This window comes from Microcaecilia unicolor, chromosome 13 (assembly GCF_901765095.1).
Source record: "Microcaecilia unicolor chromosome 13, aMicUni1.1, whole genome shotgun sequence".
Lineage (NCBI taxonomy): Eukaryota > Metazoa > Chordata > Amphibia > Gymnophiona > Siphonopidae > Microcaecilia > Microcaecilia unicolor.
The window spans coordinates 97,665,480-97,690,228 of NC_044043.1; the positions used below are offsets into that span (position 1 = coordinate 97,665,480).

The 24,749-nt window shown below is 40.9% G+C and overlaps 1 protein-coding gene across 2 annotated transcripts in view; it reads left to right on the forward strand.

Moving 5' to 3' along the window:
• USP48 (ubiquitin specific peptidase 48) overlaps window positions 1-24,749 on the forward strand; it is a 170,461-nt gene that overhangs the window by 137,283 nt on the left and 8,429 nt on the right. For both annotated transcript variants that reach the window (XM_030222113.1, XM_030222115.1), the window contains exons 21-25: window positions 650-756; window positions 846-950; window positions 6,861-7,019; window positions 11,184-11,309; window positions 22,696-22,744. In XM_030222113.1, coding sequence (XP_030077973.1) covers window positions 650-756; window positions 846-950; window positions 6,861-7,019; window positions 11,184-11,309; window positions 22,696-22,744 — 546 coding nt within the window. The remainder of the gene's footprint in view (window positions 1-649; window positions 757-845; window positions 951-6,860; window positions 7,020-11,183; window positions 11,310-22,695; window positions 22,745-24,749) is intronic.

Here is a 24,749-nt window from a genome sequence, read left to right on the forward strand (position 1 = left end):
TTTTTGTTTATGGAACTTGGTGCTGCTCCGACCCCCTTCTTTTATTGGGGTCCGTTACACCAGGCAGTTTACTTCTCTGGCTCCGGTGTCATTCTGGAATTCTTTTTTATGCAGTTATAAGATTTGAAGTGAACTGTTTGAATTTTTGCAAAAGTTTAAAATGTTTCTGTTTGGAAATGTTTAAATTTTATTTTTTTGCAGTACTTTTTAAAGTCAGTAAAGAAAGAAGCAGACCAGAAAGAATGAAGTGCTGAACAAATTTATTAATATAGAAACCCGACGTGGCCAAGTTTCAACCTATGGCTGCATCAGGGGTTGAGAACTATTGGGGATGTAGCAATCAGCATTCCACTAATAGTTAAAAATTAGTCCAAATCTACAAAACAGCACTTCTGTTCACAAAAGCAGATTCAGCACCTCACTGGAGTGGTTACATATACTATATGCAGATACTTTTTTCTGTCCATAGTGGTCTCACAATCTAAAGCAGTAAACATTGAAAATGTCATTATGTGTGAAAGCTGCATTGTAAAATTGCTTATAGCATTTTGTAATGTTAGAATTTCAAATGTTCAGCTTCACAGCCATATCTCGTTTGTGTAGGTTTTTGGATACATATAACCACATTCCTTTTGTTTTGATATGTCAGAGCTGTGTCCTGAATGTAGAGAAGGGCTGCTCTTCCAGCAGCAGAGAGACATGCGAGAATATGCACAGGCTACCATTTATGTACACAAGGTGATTCATAATAAAAAGGTACTTTTCCCTTCTATTGAATTTAAAAGGTTTTTGTAGTATGTTGTAAATATATATAGCGTAATTTTATCTGTTGCAATGTGTTTCAGGTGATGAAGGATTGTGCCCCGGAGTTAAATATGAGTAGTTCAGAAGCAGAAGAGGAAAAAGAAGAACCTAAGCCTGAAGGAGAAAATGACCCTGATTTTAATCAAGTAAGAAACAAAACCTGTTCAGTTCATTTTGGGGATTTGATGTGTACTTATGGTAAATACATGGAATTTGTTTTCTGCTTGAACATATACATGTTTAACCAGATAACATGGAACATTTGGGGAGGAAGCTACCAAGATATATTACTCCTGCTAGAATTCTGTGCAAAAAAATTTCAAAATTCTGCAAGTTTGTCATAATTTAACCAATATTACAGCCCCCCCCCCTCCATTCACAGATACCATCCATATTTTTCCCAGACCCCTTCTCAGCACCCATAGCATCCATATTTTTTACAGACCCCTCCATACACCCACACACCATCCATATTTTTCCAGCCCCCCCTCTCTGCACCCACACATAGCATCCACCTTTTTTACAACCCCCCTCCCTCCACAGCATCCACTTTTTGTTTACAGTTCGCTCCCTCCACAGCATCCTTTTCTATTGCCACTTCCCTCAACTGCATCCACCTTTTTTTGTCTACAGCCCCTCAAAGTGCTGTACATATGGCAAAGTCATCTCTATTGACTGACCCTCATAATTGGTTTTGCCATGCCTAGGGCTTGATCATCATGCCTCTCTCTGTAAACTCTGTCCACAGATGAAGAAGAGGACTCTTAAGTGCAGAGAGGCACAGTGCAAAAGTCTTTTTGGTGCTTACAAGTCCATTCCATCAATGTGTGCACTGCAGGCATCAGTCCTAATAGTTCTGGGAGCTGCATCGGACACTGGGGGCGCATTGATATCAAGGAGGTCTTTGCAAACTTTTCATTCTAATCCTTCAGAAATGCTCTCACAAACAGAGTCGGCCTCACTACCAAGCCCTGAGGCGCACTTGACTACTCACCTTCTTTTCCTCTGAGTGGTTTCCATTTACCACCACTTTCTGTCATCTGTTGGTCAACCAGTTTCCAATCCAGTTTGCCGCTTTGTGTACTAAGTTCAGCCCTCTCAGCATATTCATGAATCTTCTGTGAAGAACTGTATCAAAGGCTTTGCTGAAATCCAAATAGATTACATCTTGTGCATGTTCTTTATCCAGTTCTTTGGTCACCCAGTCAAATCTGAGCCATGATTTGGCACTAAGGCAACTGCAGCAGCCCTTTTTTTTTTTTTTTTTTTCTGTTTATAGCTTTTATTAAAGAATGCAGCAAATCACAACAATAAATAACCAGCCTGGGCACAATATCAACCACAAACACAGCAAAAAATATCTCTACAGATATCTCCCCACTGGAAAGCTATACAGATATTTTAACCCCCCCCCCCCCCGGCAACCTACTAACTGCAGCAGCTCTTGACACCGTATCATAGGTATTGTAGATCAGATAGAATGGTGGGTGGATTCCTCAAGCATGACAAAGTTGGGAAGCAGTACCTACTCACCTGTGATGTCGTCGACAAGGTGACGACCTTTTTCAGATATTAAGGAAAGGAGAAAAGCTACGAATGGAATTGTCAGACTGAAAGATGCTGAGAATGGCTATATGGAGAGTGATGAGGATAAAGCAAACGTGCTAAACAAATACTTCCCTACAATTTCACAGAAGAAAATCCAGGAGGATCGTGGTTGGCTGCAGAGAGTATATCAGGGAATAGAGTGGATATTGCACTGTTCTCGGAAGAAAGCGTTTATAAACAGCTTGAAAAACTGGAAGTGTACAAAGCTATGAGGCCAGATGGGATAATTCCCAGGATACTGAAGGACTCGGAGAAGTCCTGGTGGTACCTCTTAAGAATTTATTTAATAAATTTAAAGACAGGAGAGATTCTGCAGGATTGGAGATGAGCTGTGTTCCCTCTTCACAAAAGCAGTGACAAGGAAGAAGTGGGAAACTACAGGCCAGTAAACCTCGTATCGGTGGTAGGAAGAATTTTGGAGTCCCTGCTGAAGGGAAAAAGAGTTAATTTTCTAGACACCAACAGGTTACAGGATCCGAGGCAACAAGGCTTTACCAAAGGATGGCCCAGTGGACTCTAGCTTTCCAATAGTATCATGACACTGGGAACCTAGCAAATGTTATCACTGACACACCTCCCTCAAGAAGTCTCTAACTTCATGGCCCATTTACAGTAATTTGGCCTGGGGACTACCGTTCCAAATTCTTCCTCCCCACAAGGCACTGAAGACAGATGCATCCAACCAAGATTAGGGAGCTCATATAGGTGGGCTCCACACCCAGGGTCAGTGGTCTGCTCAGGAGGGGCAAAATCCGGTCAGCCTCCTGGAGTTATGGGGTCATTTGTAATGCTCTAATGGGTTTCAGAGAGAGAGTTTCTCATGAAGACAACTTCTTCCTGGGACATAAAGATATGCTTGTTGTCATCTTATATTTTGTAACAGAAGCAACTTCCTAAAAGTTTGAGAGGTTTTCTGCCAGAGATGTTCTGATTTCATGGGCGAAGTACCAACAGTAGCTCCAGCCACCTTCTACAAGGTGGCATCATGGTTGTTCCTGGTTGTTCCTCCATGCATCCACAAGGTATTTTTGTTTCAGTGTAGTAACATAACTTTTATAACTTCTCAAAAACTTCTGTTGAGTTGTCATACTTTTAATATGACAACTCAACAGAAGAGAAAAGCAAGTGGTCAGTTGCTTTGTCATTCAAAGTACTGAAGATCTAAGGCTTCATATCAGTCTTATAGGGCTAAGTATGCAAGAATTTATTTTTTGTCTCCATCTACCGGTCAACGGGCACAACCCACGGATTGTGGACTGGTCTGGTGGGACTAAAGGAAAGAAGATTAACAGATAAGACCGGATTTCTCCTTTTGCTCTTGTGAAATCATGTTGAAAATAAATATATATGGAGTTCTTTCAGACCTATGATGGTGTTTTTCTTCCACAACAAAGACCACCATGTAGTGTGGTTTACACTGAGGTCTATTTCTTTGTTCTAGTAAGGTGCATGAGTATTTAAAGTGTGTTTTTTGTTTGTTTGTTCTTTCTAAAATGGGCACCTTTTTAAACTTTTCACATAGCTACCTTAATTACCCCCTAAATGTATTAATCTAATTAAATAAAAAGTTATTACCTTAATGTTTTTTCTGTGTTCCTTTATTTCTCTGCATTCAAGTAGACTAACACAGCAGCCATACTACTTTATCACAATTAATAGAAAACTTACTGATAAGAATTTCTAACTGCCTCTGCAGGAAGATATACAATATTGTTGCTTTCTTCCCTTGCTGATCAGTGGAGGGCAGGACCAGATTAAGGCCAACTGATGCCCTAATCACAGCTCAACAATGGTGCCCCTTGGCCCTTCCATTGCTAAGCTGACAAGACATTAATACTCAATGTACTGAGAAATATCATTATTGTATGAAACAAAAGATATATATATATATATATATATATATATATATATATATATATATATATATATATATATATATATATATATATATAATGATTTTAAAAAACCAGTAAAATTCATGTTGGATAATGGGTGTGATAGACAGCAGTGAGAGCTAGGCATGATAGCTAGGGGGCAAACCTCTGAGGTGCCCCCCTTCCCTTGGTGCCCTAAGCACATGCTTATTTTACTTAATGATTATAAGGGAAAGGTCTAGAACCTTTTTGTATTTTAAGCAGTCAAGAAGATAGCATTACTAGCCTGAGGGAGGCTGATGACCGAACCTTTGTGCAGGCATAGTACTTGAACCAATTTGATTATTTCTGATGAAGAATTAAAACTGTTTTCTGTTGTATGAAGTGAATTTGAAGCAAAGGTCTAAGAATGCTGTACACAAAGCTGCTGAAAACTGTAGGATAAAGCTATTCAAAGGTACAGATTGGGGTAGGCTATAGAAATATGTCTGCATATCCCTTGGGGTACTGTCAGGTCTGTTATTGTAAATTAGAAACATTTTGGCACTATAAAGACTCTTGATTGGCTTGTTGCTCCAAAATCAGTAGATTTGAATTAATGAACCTGCTAAGGAAGAGCCCTATGAGATCTAAAATTACTCCAAAAGAACTACATAGGTCTTTTTCTCAGGGCTCCTTATGCTTTTTTTTTTTTTTTTTTAAGAATTCTTCTTGTTTCTCTTTCCGGTCTCCACACCTTTCCCTCTCCCTCTAGTTCTCTTCTGTGCTAGCAGGGAGAAGTCTCAGGCTACTGGGAATCTTCTTTAAGCAGAGACACTGGATCTTTCTGAGCCTGGGTCCTATTGCAGCAGTTTTGCCCAGTCCAGTGCCAAGCATTAATTCTTTAGCAACTGGTGCCTGGCTATTTTCCATCCATTGGTCAACAAACAAATTCTAGGTGATAACTTTTTATTAGACTAAATAGAATTGTTTAGTTTTCAAGAGTTATACCCTTCCTCAGGTGAATGAGTGAGCTAAGAAAGGTGTCTGAATGTATAAATGTATAGGATTGTTATCATTACCTGATTACTAGAGTATAACTCGTGAAGACTAATTGCAATTACATGTAATTCCAGTAAAAAGTGTCCTATACAACTTCACAGTAATTGCGCTAAACATGAAATACAATAATACATTATCAGGCTCATTTTCGAAAGAGAAGGACGCCAATCTTTCGACACAAATTGGAAGATGGGCATCCTCACAGGGTCGCCCAAATCGGTATAATCGAAAGCTGATTTTGGGCGTCCCCAACTGCTTTCTGTCGCGGGGACGACCAAAGTTCAAGGGGACGTGTCGAAGGTGCAGTGAAGGCGGGACTTGGGCCGTGCCTAACACATGGGCGTCCTCGACCCATAATGAAAAAAAAGGGCATCCCTGATGAGGATTTGGACGACTTTACCTGGTCCTGTTTTTCTTACGACCAAGGCACAAAAAGGTGCCCGAACTGATCAGATGACCACCAGAGAGAATCGGGGATCACCTCCCCTTACTCTCCCAGTGATCACTAACCCCCTCCCACCCTCAAAAAACATCTTACAAAATATTTTGTGCCAGCCTCTATGCCAGCCTCAATGTCATACTCAGGTCTATCACAGCAGTATGCAGGTCCCTGGAGCAGTTTTAGTGGGTGCAGTGCACTTCAGGCAGGCGGACCCCGACCCATCTCCCCCCCCCCCCCCCCCCACCTGTTACACTTGTGGTAAATGTGAGCCCTTCAAAACCCACCAGAAACCCACTGTACGCACATCTAGGTGCCCCCCTTCACCCGTAAGGGCTATGCTAGTGGTGTACATTTGTGGGTAGTGGGTTTTGAGGGGAGGGGGTTGGGGGGCTCAGCACCCAAGGTAAGGGAGCTATCTACCTGGGAGCAATTTCTGAAGTCCACTTCAGTGCCCTCTAGGGTGCCTGGTTGGTGTCCTGGCATGTGAGGGGGATCAGTGCACTGTGATGCTGGCTCTTCCCATGACCAAAGGGCTTGCATTTGGTCGTTTCTGAAATGGGCATCCTTGGTTTCCATTATCGCCGAAAATCAGAAACGACCAAGTCTAGGAACGACCATCTCTAAGGACGATCTAAATGTCAAGATTTGGGCGTTCCTGACCGTATTATCGAAATGAAAGATGAACGTCCATCTTCTTTCGATAATACGGTTTTCCCCACCCCTCCACCAGGACGTTTTGCGAGGACGTCCTCAGCAAAACTTGGGCGTCCCTTTTGATTATGCCCCTCCACATAATGTTATAGTGAAGGTTGTAATAGGACATCTGAGGTAGGGTGCAAAATTCTTATAACTACAAATGGTAGTTATGAGGCTTTATACCGTAACACAGAGAGAATAAAAAAAGGATGACCATAAGATGTAGCACACCATGCTATCCCTGTTTATTTTCTTACTTTCTATGTCCTATATATAGCATTGTCATTTGTTTACATTTGTGTGTTTTGTTTTGAAAACTACTTTGTTAGCAAGTCTGGAAAGGTGATATATCAAGAAAAATCTTTTAAGCTTTCATTTTTTTGTACAAATTATAGACTAATGATGGAAGTGTAAAGCGACAGAAAGTGTCCAACCAGGTTTATGCAATCTGTCAAAAGCAAAGCATTCGGCGAAGTACTCGGCACAGGAAAGTACGAGGAGAGAAGGCACTGCTTGTTTCCGCTAATCAGACATTAAAGGAGCTAAAAATACAGGTGAAACTTAATTCTAATCTGTTTTCTCCCATGTGTGTATGTACAATACATACATGTGTGTGTGTAGATACATTAGTTTTACAATTCTGTAAAATTTGTCCTTGTCACACAGTAATCACCACCATTGCTTAGTAATTCATTGAAGATGCAATATAGAAAAGCCTTATTGCTCAAAGATGTAGAATTCCTGTAATATAAATTCTAACCTTGTTCCGCTAGCTCCAGCACTCCATCTCTGTGCTTCCTTTCACTTGATCTACACACATAAGCTCCCTCCAGATTCAGAAACCCTCATCCTGGCTTTCTTTTTCTCTTTCCTAATCACAACTCACGAAGATCTTGAGCTCCCCCAGCCCCCAGATTCATTTCTTTTCCAGCCCTCAAGACCTCAAACTTGTGTTACTCTAGCCTGGCTACCTCGCTTGTTCTTTTCTCCCCATCCCCCAACTCTATAAGTGAACAACTGCACCGCAGTGTTAAGCAGCCCACAGAATTATCAGCTTGCTCCATCTTAAAAGTCAGGAGGAGACTGGGTCAGTATTGGACTTTAGCACAATTTCCAGTAGGCTCCTTAACACCAAGGTTAAGCTCTCACCTATCATTGCATAGGGAAATTTTAAATAATTTAAAAAAAAAAAAGAAGAAAGAAAGAAAAGAAGGGACATTAGCTCAGCATATCCAGAAATGTTTAATAATGCCTTCTGTTATATTACTATTATGTATTCCAATACCATGCAACCCAAAATCCATCTGTAATACCAAATATCTATTCTCTTCTTACTTCCACTATCCATGATGTATTGTAAGCCACATTGAGCCTGCAAAGAGGTGGGAAAATGTGGGATACAAATGCAATAAATAAATAGGTGTTTCTTTCAGATAGTGCAGTTCTTTCGGTTGGGCCGGGACCCCGGACCTTCAGCGGCTGGCTCTAGCAGACCTGCACAATAAAGTGTTGGGGTCATAAGTACATAAGTATTGCCATACTGGGTCCATCAAGCCCAGCATCCTGTTTCCAACAGTGGCTAATCCAGGTCACAAGTACCTGGCAGGATTCCAAAACAGTACAATACATTTTATGCTGCTTATTCTAGAAATACTACTACTACTTAACATTTCTAGAGCGCTACTAGGGTTACGCAGTGCTGTACAATTTAACAAAGAGAGACAGTCCCTGCTCAAAGAGCTTACAATCTAATAGACAAGTGAACGGTCGGTCCGATAGGGGCAGTCAAATTGGGGCAGTCTGGACTCACTGAACGGTAAGGGTTAGGTGCCGAACGCAGCATTGAAGAGGTGGGCTTTAAGCAAAGACTTGAAATAAGCAGTGGATTATCCCCAAGTCAATTTTAATAATAGTCTATCGACTTTTCCTTTAGGAAGCCAGCCAAACCTTTTTTTATACCCCGTTAGCTAACCGCTTTTACTACATTCCCTGGCAACAAATTCCAGAGTTTAATTGCATGTTGAGTAAAGAAATACTTTCTCCGATTCATTTTAAATTTACTACTTTGTAGCTTCATTGCGTGCCCCCTAGTCCTAGTATTTTTGGAAAGAGTAAATAAGCGATTCATGTCTACCCGTTCCACTCCACTCATTATTTTACAGATCTCTATCATAGCTCCCGTCAGCCATTTTTTCTCCAAGCTGAAGAACCGTAGCCGCTTTAGCCTTTCCTCATAGGGAAGTTGTCACATCCCCTTTACCATTTTCATTGTCCTTCTCTATACCTTTTCTAATTCCACTATATCTTTTTTGAGATGATGTGACCAGAATTGCACACAGTATTCGAGGTGCGGTTGCACCATGGAGTGATATAAAAGGCATTATAACATCCTCATTTTTGTTTTCCATTCCTTTCCTAATAATACCTAACATTCTATTTGCTTTCTAAGCTGCCGCAGCACACTGAGCAGGAGGTTTCAATGTATCATCTACAATGATGCCTAGATCCCTTTCCCTGTCGGTGACTCCTAAAGTGGAACCTTGCATTACATAACTAGAATTCGGGTTCCTCTTTCCCACATGCATCACTTTGCACTTGCTCACATTAAACATCATCTGCCGTTTAGATGCCCAATCTTTCAGTCTTGTAATTTTTTACAATCCTCTTGCGATTTAACAACTTTAAATAACTTTGTGTCGTCAACAAATTTAATTGCCTCACTAGTTACTCCCATCGCTAGATCATTTATAAATATGTTAAAAAGCAGCGGTCCCAGCACAGACCCCTGGGGAACCCCACCATCTACCCTTCTCCATTGAGAATACAGACCATTTAACCCTACTGTCTGTTTTCTGTCTTTCATGAGGTACTTTGTCAAACGCCTTTTGAAAATCCAGATACACAGTATCGACTGGCTCACCTTTATCCACATATTGGTTCACCCCTTCAAAGAAATGTAATAGATTGGTGAGGCAAGATTTCCCTTCACTAAATCCATTCTGTCTTTGTCTCATTAATCCATGCTTTTGAATATTCTCAGTAATTTTGTTCTTTACAATAGTCTCTACCATTTTGCCTGGCACCGATGTGAGGCTCACCGGTCTATAATTTCCCGGATCTCCTCTGGAACATTTTTAAAAAATCGGCGTTACGTTGGCCACCCTCCAGTCTTCCGGTACCATGCTTGATTTTAAAGATCATATTGCTGATGATAGTTCTGCAAGTTCATTTTTCAATTCTATCAATACTCTGGGATGTAGAGTAGTAATTTGTTATAAATCATAATCAGTGTGTTGTTTGGAGGGGACACCCAGCATGTGTTATATTCTTGCAGAAATTTTGTTTTCTCCTGGTTATGAGAATCAGCTGCTGAACATTCCTAGTTTCTATCTATCTATCTTTATTTATTTATGGCAGTTATATCCCACATTAAACATGAATTAGGTTGAAGCCTGGGAGCATTTAAAATCCTTTTTTCTTCCTGTGCCTAGATAAAAAGAGAAAGATAGTTTGTGGGAACTTGCGCCTTTTGTTTTGTGGAATGCAGTGGTATATTATAAAAATGCATTTAATATTGTCTATTTCTTCTATTTAAAAGAAAGATATTAAATAATGAGCTACCTTCATGCAGAAGTCCAGAGCCAGTCTAGCAGTGCCAACATTTTCTAGTTCTGCAATATATATTTATTTCTTCCAAGTCTGTTTTCAACAGCATTTTCTCAGTTATTACCCAAATCCGAACACAGTTATGATGTTAATTCTGTCTCACTCTATTTCTAGTTTTGGCACAGTGTAAGTCATAACAAGGACAAAATATAAGAAAACCAGTGGAGTGCATTAGGGGCTTATGGCTCATTTAATGAAATGAGAGATCTGCATGAAAGAAAATATTTTATTTTTTTTATTATTTTAACTTTTGAAAACCACTTGTCTCTGAAACATGCTCAAAACAGAACAAACCATTTGTACAAAAGAGATTCCATATGTCCCACTGAAAGATGTTAATTTTACTTGTAATCTTTATAATACCAGGCTTCCCAAAGCAGGTTACAACAGTTGAGATGAACCCATCAGGAAAAAGGATATCCTCACTGAAATTTGGCCATGTATTACTGTATTGTATAGAACAGTGTAGAAAAATACAGCCTTTGTTAGCACTGTTTCCACCAGCTACAATAAGTTTTGAAGCTGTTTTAGTGAAATTCAGTTTTGGTTTCATGATATTTATATCTACATATGGGACGCTTTCAAATAAATTAAAAAGCTGTCAAGTAAAAAAAAAAAATGTTTTGTCCTCCACCTTTAAAGGCACTACCTATCCAACTAGAACAATTACAGATGGACCACACATTGGCAGTCCATTATTTCTAATAATCTTTTACTATTGCTTTCAATAGCATTTGCTATTGTTTTGGGTGTACTTGTGACTCCGCCTACTGCCAGCAAGCTACATCTACTGGCTTCAACCCCATATAATGGGCTAGATAGCCTCATACTGTCTCCTGTTCTCAATCTAACCTCCTTGGTATGGACCATGCGAATCCTAGTGAGTACAAAGTGATTGTAACATGAAAAAGGCTGTTCTGCTTAGAACTAGGCACTCAAAAATATTTTTAAAAATGAGGTTGGTGTAAAACTGACTAAGGATGAACATTTTTTCCTTTTGTACTTGCTTGTCTTTCAGTTAGTTATCTTTTCCTTTTTCTCTTTTTGCGTAGATTATGCATGCGTTTTCAGTTGCTCCTTTTGACCAGAACTTGTCAATTGATGGAAAGATACTAAACGATGACAGTGCAACACTTGGCACTCTAGGAGTCATTCCAGATTCAGTCATTTTATTAAAGGTAATAATTTTAAGGGTATCTCTCTGCTGGTTAAGAAAATAAGTACAATGTGACCATTCATGTAAACTTCACTGTGGCTGGTTTATAAAAGAGTGCTAGGTTTTGGGAAAGGACTTCAGAGTAACTATTCCTCACTGGTGACTAGCACTGACAGAGATGCCTCTGTCATTGCTCCAAAGACTCCTACATAATTTCTTTTACATGCAATATATCTTTAAAAGTTCAAATTCAGTGACATGCACTTCAGAAAAAAGTCCTTTTCTCCCCAGCCTGATGGAGGCCTTCATTTTGCAATGAATTATTGCTGCATCAGGGACTAAGTTAACGGTATTATCTTCAAATATGCAGCGGCATCTTTTTCATTACAAAAAAAAAAAAAGCAAACAAAATTCTGACATCCTTTTGGAAACCCAACTAATCACAAAAAATGATCACAATAACATTCCAATCAAAAATTTCAACCCTACTAATTCCATAGCATGTCAAATAAGCCTAATGACCATTATCCTATTCTACCAATCCATGCTGGTACAAATGATACTACTAGGTATCCTACTGAACATTATCAAACGTTACATCATGGCTCTGGGACAGAGGGTGAAGCAGTTAAGTGCACAGGCGGTGTTTTCACAAGGATCAAATGATGAAAGCTTGCATCCTAGAGCTGAATGTGTGGCTGTGCGGATGGTGCCAACATGAGCGCTTTGGTTTCCTAGACCATGGAATGATTTTCCAAGAGCTACTGAGCAGAGATGGTGTCTGTCTATCAAAGAAGGGACGAAGTGTCTTCTGTTGCCAACTGGCTAATGTATTAAAGAGGGCTTTAAACTGAATTAGCTGGGGATGGGAGAGAAAAGCCTTAGTGATTAATAACCCTCAGGAATGTAAGACATCAAACACCTTTAAATTCAATGCGAAGAAATGCAAAGTGATGTACTTAGGGAGTAGAAATCCACGGGAGATGTATGTGCTAGGCGGTGAGAGTCTGATAGGTACCGACGGGGAGAGGGATCTTGGGGTGATAGTATCTGAGGATCTGAAGGCGACGAAACAGTGTGACAAGGCGGTGGCCATAAGTAGAAGGTTGCTAGGCTGTATAGAGAGGGGAGTGACCAGCAGTAGAAAGGAGGTTTTAATGCCCCTGTATAAGTCGTTAGTGAGGCACCACCTGGAGTATTGTGTTCAGTTCTGGAGGCCGTATCTTGCTAAGGATGTAAAAAGAATTGAAGCGGTGCAAAGAAAAGCTACAAGAATGGTATGGGATTTGCGTTACAAGACGTATGAAAAGAGACTTGCAGACCTGAACATGTATACCCTGGAGGAAAGGAAAAACAGGGGTGATATGATACAGACGTTCAAATATCTGAAAGGTATTAATCTGCAAACAAACCTTTTCAGGAGATGGGAAGGCAGTAGAACTAGAGGGCATGATATGAGATTGAAGGGGGGGCAGACTCAAGAAAAATGTCAGGAAGTATTTTTTCATGGAGAAAGTGGTGGATGCTTGGAATGCTCTCCCACGGGAAGTGGTGGAGAGGAAAATGGTAACGGAATTCAAACATGCATGGGATAAACATAAAGGAATCCTGTTCTGAGGGAATGGATCCTCAGAAGCTTAGCTGAGATTGGGTAGCAGAGCCGGTGGTGGGAGACGGGGCTGGTGGTTGGGAGGCGGGGATAGTGCTGGGCAGACTTATACGGTTTGTGCCAGAGCCGGTGGTTGGGAGGCAGGGATAGTGCTGGGCAGACTTACACAGTCTGTGCCCTGAAAAGGACAGGTACAAATCAAAGTAAGGTATACACAAAAAGTAGCCCATGAGTTTATCTTGTTGGGCAGACTGCATGGACCGTGCAGATCTTTTTCTGCTGTCATCTACTATGTTACTTTGTTTACTATGTTACTTTATAGATATGGGAAAGAGTAATATCTGGAGAGCTTTGTATACCAATGCTCATAGTATGGGACACAAATTTCTAGATCTAGAGGCTGTAATGGTAGATGCTGACTTGGATTTAGTGGCATTCACAGAGTACCATGACTGGGATTTAGTTATACCTGGCTTTAATCTATTCAGGAAGGACAAGGTAGGAATAAAGTGTGTAGAAGTAGCATTATATGTTAAGAATAATATTAAATGACAGAATGGCAGGAAATAAGGGGTAGGGAGGAAGCACTGTGGGTTAATCTGGAAAGAGGGAATGGAAAATGTATTTACATTGGGGTGATATACAGTTCTCTTTCAAAGTCAGAAGAAATTGACAGAGATTTAATTGAATACATTCACAAGATAACTAGGAAAGGGGAAGTACTACTGATAGATGATTTTAATATGCCAGACTTTGATTGGGACATCCCTGCTGTGGAGTCATCTAGAAGTAAGAGGATCTAGGATTCTCTAAAGGAAATATTGTTCCAGCAGTTGGTAATGGAACCCTCATGGGATGCAGCTATTCTAGGCCTGGTGCTTTCAAATGGGGAGAGTGTTTCTGGTGGGTGATCATTTGGCATCTAGTGATCACCGAATGGTGTGGCTCAGTATTACGACACAGGAGTAGGGGGCTTATTCAGTATTGAAGGTTCTAGACTTCAAAAAACTAACTTTGCCAGCATGGGGGAATATCTCAAGGAAGAGTTAGTTTGAATGGGAACAGCTGAAGGAAGTAGAACATCAGTGGGAAAAACTGAAAGGAGCTATTTTAAAGACAACAAGCCTTCGTTAGAAAAGTACATATAAGTAAGAGGAAAACAAGGCTGTCTTGGTTCTCAAATTAAGTATCTGGAACGGTAAAAAAAGGTTAGTCTTCATAAATTACAAGATGACAGAGAAAAAGGAAGGCAGGCAAAATATCCTGAAAAGCTAAGATAAGCTGGAAAAGGCTATCGAGAAAGCAAATGGAAGAAAAGATATCTAATACCGTAAAATTAGGGGACAAGACATTTTTTAGTTATGTAAGTGATACAAGGAAATGTCAAAATGGCATTGTGAGGCTCAAGGGTGAAGGGGAGGAATATGTAGAAGCTGATAAGGATAAAGCTGAACTGCTTAACAGTTATTTCTGTTCTGTGTTCACAGATGAAAGGCCTGGGGTAGGACCACAGAAATCAAAATGCTAATGGGGATGGATGGATAAACGTGGACTGATTCTCAGAAGACTGTGTTCGTGAGGAGCTAGCTAAACTTAAAATAGACAAAGCAATGGGGCGTGATAGGATACATCCAAGGGTACTCAATGAATTCGGAGAAGTTCTGGCGGCTCCGTTGTCTGACCCCGTCAATGCTTCTTTAGTCTGAAGTGGTCCCAGGGGACTGGAGAAGAGCGGATGTGATCCCTCTGCACAAGAGTGGAAGTGAAGAGGAAGTTGGGAATTACAGACCTGTTAGTCTGTCCTCAGTGGTGAGTAAACTAATGGAAACACTTCTAAAGCAGGATTGTGAGGTTTCTAGAATCAAATGGACTACAAGTCTCGAGGCTGCACAGTTTCACTAGAGGCAGGTCTTGTCAGACAGATCTGATAGATTTCTTTGACTGGACATGGGAAGGGTGCTAGATGTGTTGTATTTGGATTTTAGCAAAGCCTTTGACGCAGTTCTGCACAGGCGACTGATAAATAAACTGAGTGCCCTTTGTATGGGCCCGAAAGTGATTGACTGGATTAAAAACTGGTTAAATAGAAGGAGACTGAGGGTAATGGTAAATGGAGTTTGCTGTGAGGAAAAGGATGTTATCAGTGGTGTACCACAGGGATCAGTCCTTGGGCTGGCTCTTTTTAACATATCTGTGAGTGATATTGCAGAAGGACTATCTAGTAAGGTTTCTCTTTGTGGATTATACCAAACTCTGTAATAGGGTGGACACCCCGGAGGGTGGCTAGCATGAGGAGAGATCTAGCGAAGCTTGAAGAATGGTCCAGAAATTGACCACTAAGATTTAATGCTAAAAAATGTAGGGTCATGCACTTGGGCTTCAGAAATCCAAGGGAACGGTATAGTATAGGGGTGAAGAAGTACTGTGTACACAAGGAGTGGGACTTGAAGGAGATCATATTTGATGATCTTAAGGTGGCTAAGCAGGTAGAAAAGGTGATGGTCAAAACCAGAAGGATGCTTAGTTGCATATGTAAAAGAATGGCCAGCAGGAAAAAAGGTGATTTTGCCCTTGTTTAAGTCTCTGGTGAGGCCCCATTTAGTATACTGTGTGTAATCCTGGAGAATGCACTACAAAAAGATATAAACAGGATGGAGTTGGTCCACTGGTGGCTACAAAATTGGTCAGTGGTCTCTGTCGTAATAGGAATAGACTTATAGACCTCAACATGTATACTTTGGAAGAAAGGCGGGAGAGATGGGATATGATAGAGAAGTTTAAATACTTCTATGGCATTAATATACAGGAAGTGAGCCCTTTTCAAATGAAGGAAAACTGTAGAATGAGAGGGCGTAGGATGAAGTTAAGAGGTTATAGGCTCAGGATGAAGTTAAGAGGTTATAGGCTCAGGAGTAATCTAAGGAAATATTTTTTCACAGAAAGGATGGTGAATGCATGTAATACCCTTTAGGTGGAGATGATGGAGACAGTGGCGGTGTCTGAATTTAAGAAAGTGTTGGACACAGGCACGTGGGATCTCTCAGGGAAAGAGGCAGAGAGTGGTTGCTAAGGATGGGCCGTTTGGCTTCGTGGATGACACTTGACATATCTTTGAAGATGAGCTGCATTGTCTGGAGTCTGAAAATTTGGCTTGACTTAAAAACAGATATTGAGAAACAGATTTCATCAGTAGTGTGTACTTGCTTTGCAGCTTTTCATTTGTTGAGATGGGTTAAATCCTTTTTTTTTAAAAAGGGGTATTTAGTTTTGGTGACCCATGCACCAAAAGAATGGTTACACTGAATCTAACTAGTGCAGAGTACTGCTGTTAGATTAATGGGGCAAAGCGATTTGATCATCTCTTCAGTTTTGAGACTTTTACATTAGTTACCTGTAGAAAGCCAGATTAAATTTAAGATTGTATGTGTTTGAACTTCCAAATGGTTCATAAGAGCCACAATATTTGGCATCACTATTGATTCCCTATCTCCTTCAGACAGCTCTGTTGCTCTTAACATATTTTTATTGGTTCTTCCCTCCTTGATGTAGCTGCATTGTACTTTGCAATGGGCTTTTGCGTTTTATGTTCTCTGTTTATGGAATTCCTTACCTTTAGAAATCTGTTTGGAAGAGAATTTATGATTTTAGAGAGTGGATGAAACCTGGCTTTTTAATTCATTGTTTTTTGCAAGATAAATGAGTTAATTTTTAAGAGGTGAAGAGAGGGGGGACCGATTTAGGGGGGATGTTATCAGTGTGGGCTACCGTTAAGTCTGCCATCATGTTTCTATGTTTTTATTTAAAAATCGATTTCACATTTCACTTTATTTTGATATGCTGTAAACTCTTGAAACATGTCTATATGGACAAAAGAAAGAAAGAAGGATATGAGGATTCTATATAATGTTTGTCCTTAGAAAAAAGAAGGGGAGGGAAAAGATGGAATTAGCAACAACAAAAAAGACAGACGTGATGGAGGACAGTTTGAATCAGGTATCCACTAGCACAGAAGTATCAGATGTTCAGATAACCATTGTGAAAGCCTGGCTCCAAAGATTGTGGCCGATATTCATCATCATTGGGAAGTGTTGTCAGTACATCAGGGTTTTGAAAATAGTCATGTATGGCTTGGTTACATTAGAGGAAAAAATTTAAGTATCCGCCGAGTCCACCTTATCCACAGCAACAACCTATGGTTGTGGTCATTGTCTCTTTTGTGGAATGTTGTTAGAATCCTTATGATAGAATATATTTTATAACATTTGCTACAATATGTGCTTCTACATGTGGTGGTTGTGATTCTCTGCTCTTGCAAAAACTACTAGACAGTTGCAGACCCATTTGACAGAACATAAGTATTGCTTAAATAGAAGATGAAAGCATCTTTAGTTCTACATTGTTTATAATTTAAACATGGTTTTGCCTCTGCTTTATTTGCTTTTTTTTTGGGGGGGGGGGGGTGGAATTGGAATTGGGTGCCCAAGTATTTACATAGTGGTGATAGCAGAAAAGCATTACTACAGCTGGAGCAGAAATTGATTTTTATGTTTCAGAGAACTACCAGATCAACTTCTGCCCACAAGAGGAGAAGAGACACTGCCTCCCTAATAACTGACGTAGGCGGCTGCCGTAGCGTTGTCGGGCATGACTCACACTGCCGCTCCAACCAGAAGAGGTTGAAAGGCTAGTAGGGCCTACCGGATTGCTCTCGGTTCCAACACATTTATCGCCAAACTCACCTCTAGAGGAGACTACTCAGCTTGCACCAGAAACAATAGTAACATAGTATGTGACGGAGAAAAAGACCTGCACGGTCCATTCAGTCTGGCCAACAAGTTAAACTCGTATGTGCCACTTTTTGTGTATACCTTACTTTGATTTGTACCTGTCTTTTTAAGGGCACAGACCGTATAAGCCTGCCCAGCACTATCCCCACCTCCCAACCACCAGCCCCGCCTCCCACCACCAGCTCTGGCACAGACTGTATAAGTCTGCCCAGCACTGTCCCTGCCTCCCAACCACCAGCCCCGCCTCCCACCACCAGCTCTGGCACAAACCGTATAAGTCTGCCCAGCACTAGCCCCGCCTCCCACCACCAGCTCTGCCACCCAATCTCAGCTAAGCTCCTGAGGATACTTTCCTTCTGAACAGGATTCCTTTATGCTGCATACGCCTTGTAGCGCTATAGAAATGCTAAATAGTAGTAGTAGTAGTAGTTTATCCCACGCATGTTTGAATTCCGTTACCGTTTTCATCTCCACCACCTCCCATGGGAGGGCATTCCAAGCATCCACCACTCTCCGTGAAAAAATACTTCCTGACATTTTTCTTGAGTCTGCCCCCCTTCAATCTCATTTCATGTCCTCTCGTTCTACCGCCTTCGCCTCTCCGGAAAAGGTTCGTTTGCGGATTAATACCTTTCAAATGTGCCTCCCCAGCTGGATAGGCTGGCGTCCATCATCACCACAGTTCACTGTGGGGAATCCAGACTCATGCCTCCTAAGAGATGACTCGACACCATCCACCAGTGCAGACTGTGTCTCACCAGGCCGCGGAGAGGAGGCGATCCTTTAGGGAGTGCGACTGGGGAGTCAAGCAGGATAGAAGTGCCCATTGCAAGGGCAGCATGTGAGACCTGGCCCACTGTACCACCTCCAACGAGGCTGCCATAGAGCCGAGCACTTGCAAGTAATCTTTGGCCCTTGGGCACTGGGAGTCCAAAAGAGACCGGACCTGCGACTGCAGTTTGTGAATCCTGGCCTCTGGGAGAAAAGTTCCACTCGTGCTGGTATAGAAACGAATTCCCAAATACTCCAAGGTTTTGGACGAATGAAGATGGCTTTTGTCTAGATTGACTACGAAGCCCAATGACTGGAGCACATGAACCACCCAGTCCGTAGCCCATGCACTCTCCTGGTAAGACTTCGCTCGGATGAGCCAATCGTCCAGATACAGATGCACCAAAATGCCCTCTTTGCACATAGCAGCTGCCACTACCACCATCACCTTGGAAAAGGTACAGGGAGCCGTTTCCAGACCAAAGGGGAGCGCACAAAATTGATAATGCCTCCCCAAAATGGTGAAGCAAAGGAAATGCTGATGAGCTGTGTGAATAAGGGATATGAAGGTACACCTCCGTCAGATCCAAAGACGACAGGAAATCTCTGGGCTGCACTGTTAAAATGACCGAGCGCAAGGATTCCATGTGAAAGGAAAGGACCTGAAGAGTGCATTTCCCCTTTGAGGCCCAGAATAGGTTGGTAGGAACCCTCTTTCTTGGGGACCACAAAATAGATGGCACGAACTGTGCCCCACTCCCTCTCGAGGATGGAAACCACCACCTTTACAGCCACCAGACAGTGCAGGGTCTGCCGAACTGCCAGCACTTTCCAAGGGGCCCTGCCGAAGGTGTCTGGCAAGGGGTGGGCAAACTCCAGCACACTGCTGTCGCAAAACATCTCATGCACCCACAGATCCGAGATAATCCTGGTTCACTCTGCCTGTACCAGAAATGGTTTTCAAGGGTGATGATGTGGAGGAACTGAAAGAAATCTTGGTGAACTTGGAAGATGTACTGAGCCAAACTGACAAATTGAAGAGTAGTAAATCACCTGGACTGGATGGCATACATCCAAGGATACTCAAAGAACTCAAGCATGAAATTGCTGGTCTGCTGTGAGTAATATGTAACCTATCGTTAAAATTGTCCACAGTACCTAGAGATTGGAGGGTGGCTAATGTGACACCGATTTTTAAAAAGGATTCTAGGGGTGATCCGGGAAATTATAGACCGGTAAGCCTGCTGTCGGTGCCAGGCAAAATTGTGGAAACTATTATACAGAATAACGTTACAGAACACATAGATAAACATGGTTTAATGGGACAGAGTCAGCATGGGTTCAGCCGATGGATGTCTTGCCTCACCAGTTTGCTTCATTTCTTTGAAGGCGTGAATAAACATGTTGATACAGGTGAGCCGGTTGATATAGTTTATCTAGATTTTCAGAAAGCTTTTGATAAAGTTGCTCATGAGTGACTCCTGAGAACATTAAAGAGTCATAGGATAGGAGGCAAGGATCTGGTGTGGATTAGGAATTGGTTATTGGACAGAAAACAGAGGGTAGGGTTAAATGGTCATTTCTCTCAATGGAGACGGGTGAACAGTGGAGTTATTCAGGGATCTGTACTGGGACCGGTGCTACTTAAAATATTTATAAATGATATGGAAATCAGAACAACAGGTGAGGTGATTAAATTTGCAGATGATACAAAGCTATTCAAGGTTGTTAAAACATGTGCAGACTGTGAAATATTGCAGGAAAACTGTAGGAAATTGGAAAACTGGGCATCCAAATGGCAGATGAAATTTAATGTGGACAAGTGCAAGGTGTTGCACATTGGAAAGGATAATCTGAATCATAGTTACCTGATGCTAGGGTCCACCTTGGGGTTCAGCACCCAAGAAAAAGATCTAGGTATTGTCGTAGATAATACGCTGAAATCTTCTGCTCAGTGTGTGACGGCAGCCTAAAAAACAAACGGGATACTAGGAATGATTAGGAAAGGGATGGTAAATAAGACTGAAAAATACTGTAATGCCTTTGTATCGCGTCCACATCTTGAGTACTGTGTTCAGTTCTGGTCAACGTATCACAAAAAAGATATAGCGGAATTACAAAAGTTCAAAGAGCGACCAAATGATAAAGGGGATGGAACTCCTCTCATATGAGGAAAGGCTAAAGAGGTTAAAGAGACCGATGAGGAGAGATATGATTGAGGTCTACAAAATTCTGAGTGGTGTAGAACGAGTAGATGTAAATCGATTTTTTACTCATTCCAAAAGTACAAAGACTAGGGGACACTCAAAGAAGTTACATGGAAATACTTTTAAAACAAATAGAAGGAAATATTTTTTCACTCAACAAATAGTTAAGCTCTGGAACTGTTTTCTGGAGGAGGTGGTAACAGCGGTTAGCGTATCTGGGTTTAAAAAAGGTTTGGAAAAATTCCTGGAGGAAAAATCCATAGTCTGCTGTTGAGACAGACAAAGGAAGCAACTGCTTGCCCTGGGATTTGTAGTATGGAGTGTTGCCACGATTTGGGTTTCTGCCAGGTACTTGTTAGTGGCTTGGCCACTATTTATAAAACAGGATACTGGGCTAGATGGACCATTGGCCTGACCCAATATGGCTACTCTTATGTTTTTTTGTTTACAGATTTTCCTTTAAAAATATAAATCACAGTGAAATGAAAGTCCCACCTCCTGCTTTTCCCCCTCCTTGCTGATTCCTATTATTGCATGTATGCTATACTGAATGGTTTCTTATCTTTAAGCAAAACGTAGATAAAGAGAATCTGAGTAAATACATAAGTTTTTTAAGGAACAAAGTTATCCAGTATGCATATTACACTTTTGTTTGTTTATTCTGCACTTGGTATACCGCCTTTCTGTAGATACAAAAGTAACTGTCCCCTAAATGTGATAACTGGTTGCACCACCTTTAAGGAGCAATAATTGTTACCAGATATTTTTTATAATTTGATATCAGTCTTTAATATCACTGTTGAGGAATCTTAGCCCGCTCTTCTTTGCAGAACTACTTTAATTCACACTCCTAGGTTTTTGTGTGGGAACTGCTCGTTTCAGGTCCTGACTGATCCAAAACTTTCATTTTGTTTCTCCTCAGCCATTCAGATGTAGATGTGCTTTTCTGTTTTGGATCACTGTCTTGCTGCATATCCCAATTATGCTTCAGCTCAGACAAATGACTGCACATTCTCCTTAAGAATTTTGTTGTACAATGCATAATTCATGGTTCCTTCAATAATGACATATTTTTAGGTTCTGAGGCGGCAAAACACCCCCACCACCATGTTCAACTGTTGTTATGGTGATTTTGCAGTGAAATACTGTAATTGCTTTACATCAGCCATAGTGAGTCCCGTGTTGTCCAAAGAGTTCTACTTTTGACTTGTATGTCCATAAAACATTATCCCAAAAGGATTTGGGATCATCCAGGTGTGTTAGACAAGCATTGATGATACTCCTCCTTGCTACTTTCCCATGGATCCCATTCTTGACCAGTCTCTCTCTCATTGTGGAGTCATGAACACTGACCCTAGCTGAGACTAGAGTGGCCTTCAGTTCTTTGGATAGTGATCTGTAATTATCAATTAAATTTGAGCAACTGGTTGATTAAGGGGACAATTACTTTTTCACATGGGTGATATGGGTGTTGGATAACTTTGTTCCTTAAATGAAGTAGTAATTTTAAAACTATTATGCATTTACTCAGATTCCTTTTGTCTAATATTGATCAGAAGCCATCCAGTATGCAATATCTGCAATAATAGGGGAAATCAGAAGGGAGGGGAAAATCTTTCATATCCCTGTACTACTTGTGTTTATATGTTAAGTACAACAATAATGGAAATGTTTATCACTTTGCCAAATTTCATTTAACATAGGAAACAGACAGTTGTATAAGGATACGCTTGTAGAGACAAATGCTGTAACTCCTTTTTCTAGGCAACTGATAATTAAGGGTTGCCTCATTTTAATAAGTTAATTGATACCATTAAGGTTACAATTGCATTAGTTATATAGCCTCATTCTAAGTTAAAATTTGTATTAGAAAGCTATACCTGTCTTACTGCTATAGAACACTATTATGGATTCTTGACCCCTAGCCAGCATCTTTATGTGAACTTGTGCAGAAGCAGAGCTACCAGGAAAGGCACTTTAATGGTCAGTATTTACTGTTTTTCTTCTTTGAATGTAGCATTTCTTCTTTCATAGGCTGATGAACCAATTGCAGATTATGCAACTATGGATGATGCCATGCAAGGTAATGCCAACTGTAGCTTAACAGTATCTTACAACAAGTCATTGTCATCTATGAAAATTAAAAATGTTTGCAGTGGCTTCTTCTTGTGTCCCAGTCTTTCACCTAGAAACCATAGTACAAATAAGCAGATGGTTTGAGGCAGGGTTTTCAATATTGCACTCTTCATCAAAACGTAGTAGGTAGGGCTGCACATTTAATGCATTAATAATGCAAATTAACAATTAACGGTGTTGTCATCTCCCACCCCTTCAACCATCCAGCATTGCTGTGTCTCCCACCCCCCCCCCCCCCCCCCATATCCAGCTTTGCTTAACAGTAAAGGAATTCCAGTAAAATTAGGAGAGGGAAGACAGTCACAAAGTTAGAAATATTCATAGAGGCATATTTTCAAAGCACTTAGCCTTCCAAAGTTCCATAGTTTTCCTTAGAACTTTGTAAGGCTAAGTGCTTTGAAAATATGCCTTATAGTTATCTACAAAGTAGCAGCAGGTTTTCTGTAAGAATGTTACAGTCGTAAGACTAACCATCTCAGAACCCTTTGATCTAAGTGATTATTAAAAGCCAAAGCAAAAAAAGTTTTCAATCTGATCTTAAACTTTTGCAATGAAGATTCTGAATGCAAAGAGAGAGATCGCGATTATTCCAAAGAAATGGTGCTAAAAAAATAAAAAGGAATCTTTCTAGTTGATTCCTAATAAGCTTGCGATGGATTGGGAAGAATTAACGGGTGATCATTATGAGAACAAAGAAGGCAGGCTAGAACATAGGGGATTGTTAATCTAGCCAAATAGTGTGGCTGACCTGTGTGAAGTTCTTTGAAAGTAAGTGTAAGAATTTTAAAATAAATTATATAGTCAATAGGTAACCAATGCAACTTAGAAAGCAAAGGCGGAGCTATGATCTCTCTGTTTGGCTCGACACAGAATCCATGCAGCTGTGTTTTGCAGTGTTAGTAATATTTTATTTAGAATTTAGAGATACCAGCATAGACTGAATTGCCTATGAAAGCATGTGCTTAGTATTTTCATCTATGTAGCTACAAATTAATCACAGTTTGGAAAGTACAAGAGAGCTGGATTTAAGAACTGAGGATGTCCTGGAGGGCTCATAATGTTGGCAGTGTGATGGCATCAGTGGGTCATCTAAGGTGGAAGAGATCTGCAAGGTTGATGTGGGCTTATGTCCACACATTCATATCCCATTACTATCTGAAAAGAGAGGTTCCTTATGTGACAGTAGGGGGCCTTTTTACTAAGGCACACCCAAAAGTGGCCTGCTCTGGTGTCGGCGTGTGTTTTAGATGCATGTTGGTCCGTTTCCTGAGCGTACCTGGAAAAAAGCGGATTAAAAAAATGTGTTGGGAAATGGACGTGCAGCAAAATCTAAGCCAGCGCGCATCCATTTTTGGCCTGAGATCTTAACGGCACCCATTGACTTAGCAGTGAGGTCTTGCGTGCTAACCAGGCGGTAAGCGTGCAGCGCGTGCCAACTGCTGATTACCACCGGGTAAGGGCCCCATGGTAGAAAATATAAAATATTTTCTATTGCGTGTTTTGGGCGCATGCCAAAAATGGAATTAGCGCCCGGGGCACATGGTAGCCGGGCGATAGTGCCAATTTGACGCGGGTTGGACGCGCAGAGGTGCCTTAGTAAAAGGGCCGCACAGTTTGGTAAGTCTCACCAAATCATTTTGATATTTAGAATCCAACTCCATTTTCCACGGGGTCCTTTTTTTAAAATTTCAGGTTGCCATCATATAAAAATAAATAAAACTAAAAGAAAAATGGCTTGTTGACCTCAAAAATATTTGCTGATCTTCATTGGAACTCTGTAGGATGATCGTGATTGTAAAACTTAATTATCAAATCATGGAGGGGGGAGGATCAACAGGCTAGATAATTGAAAATAATTGACACGGGTATAAGGTTGAAGGTTTACCTAGGGCAGTGTTTCCCAAGTTGGTCCTGGAGTACCCTCTTGCCAGTCAAGTTTTCGGGATATCCAC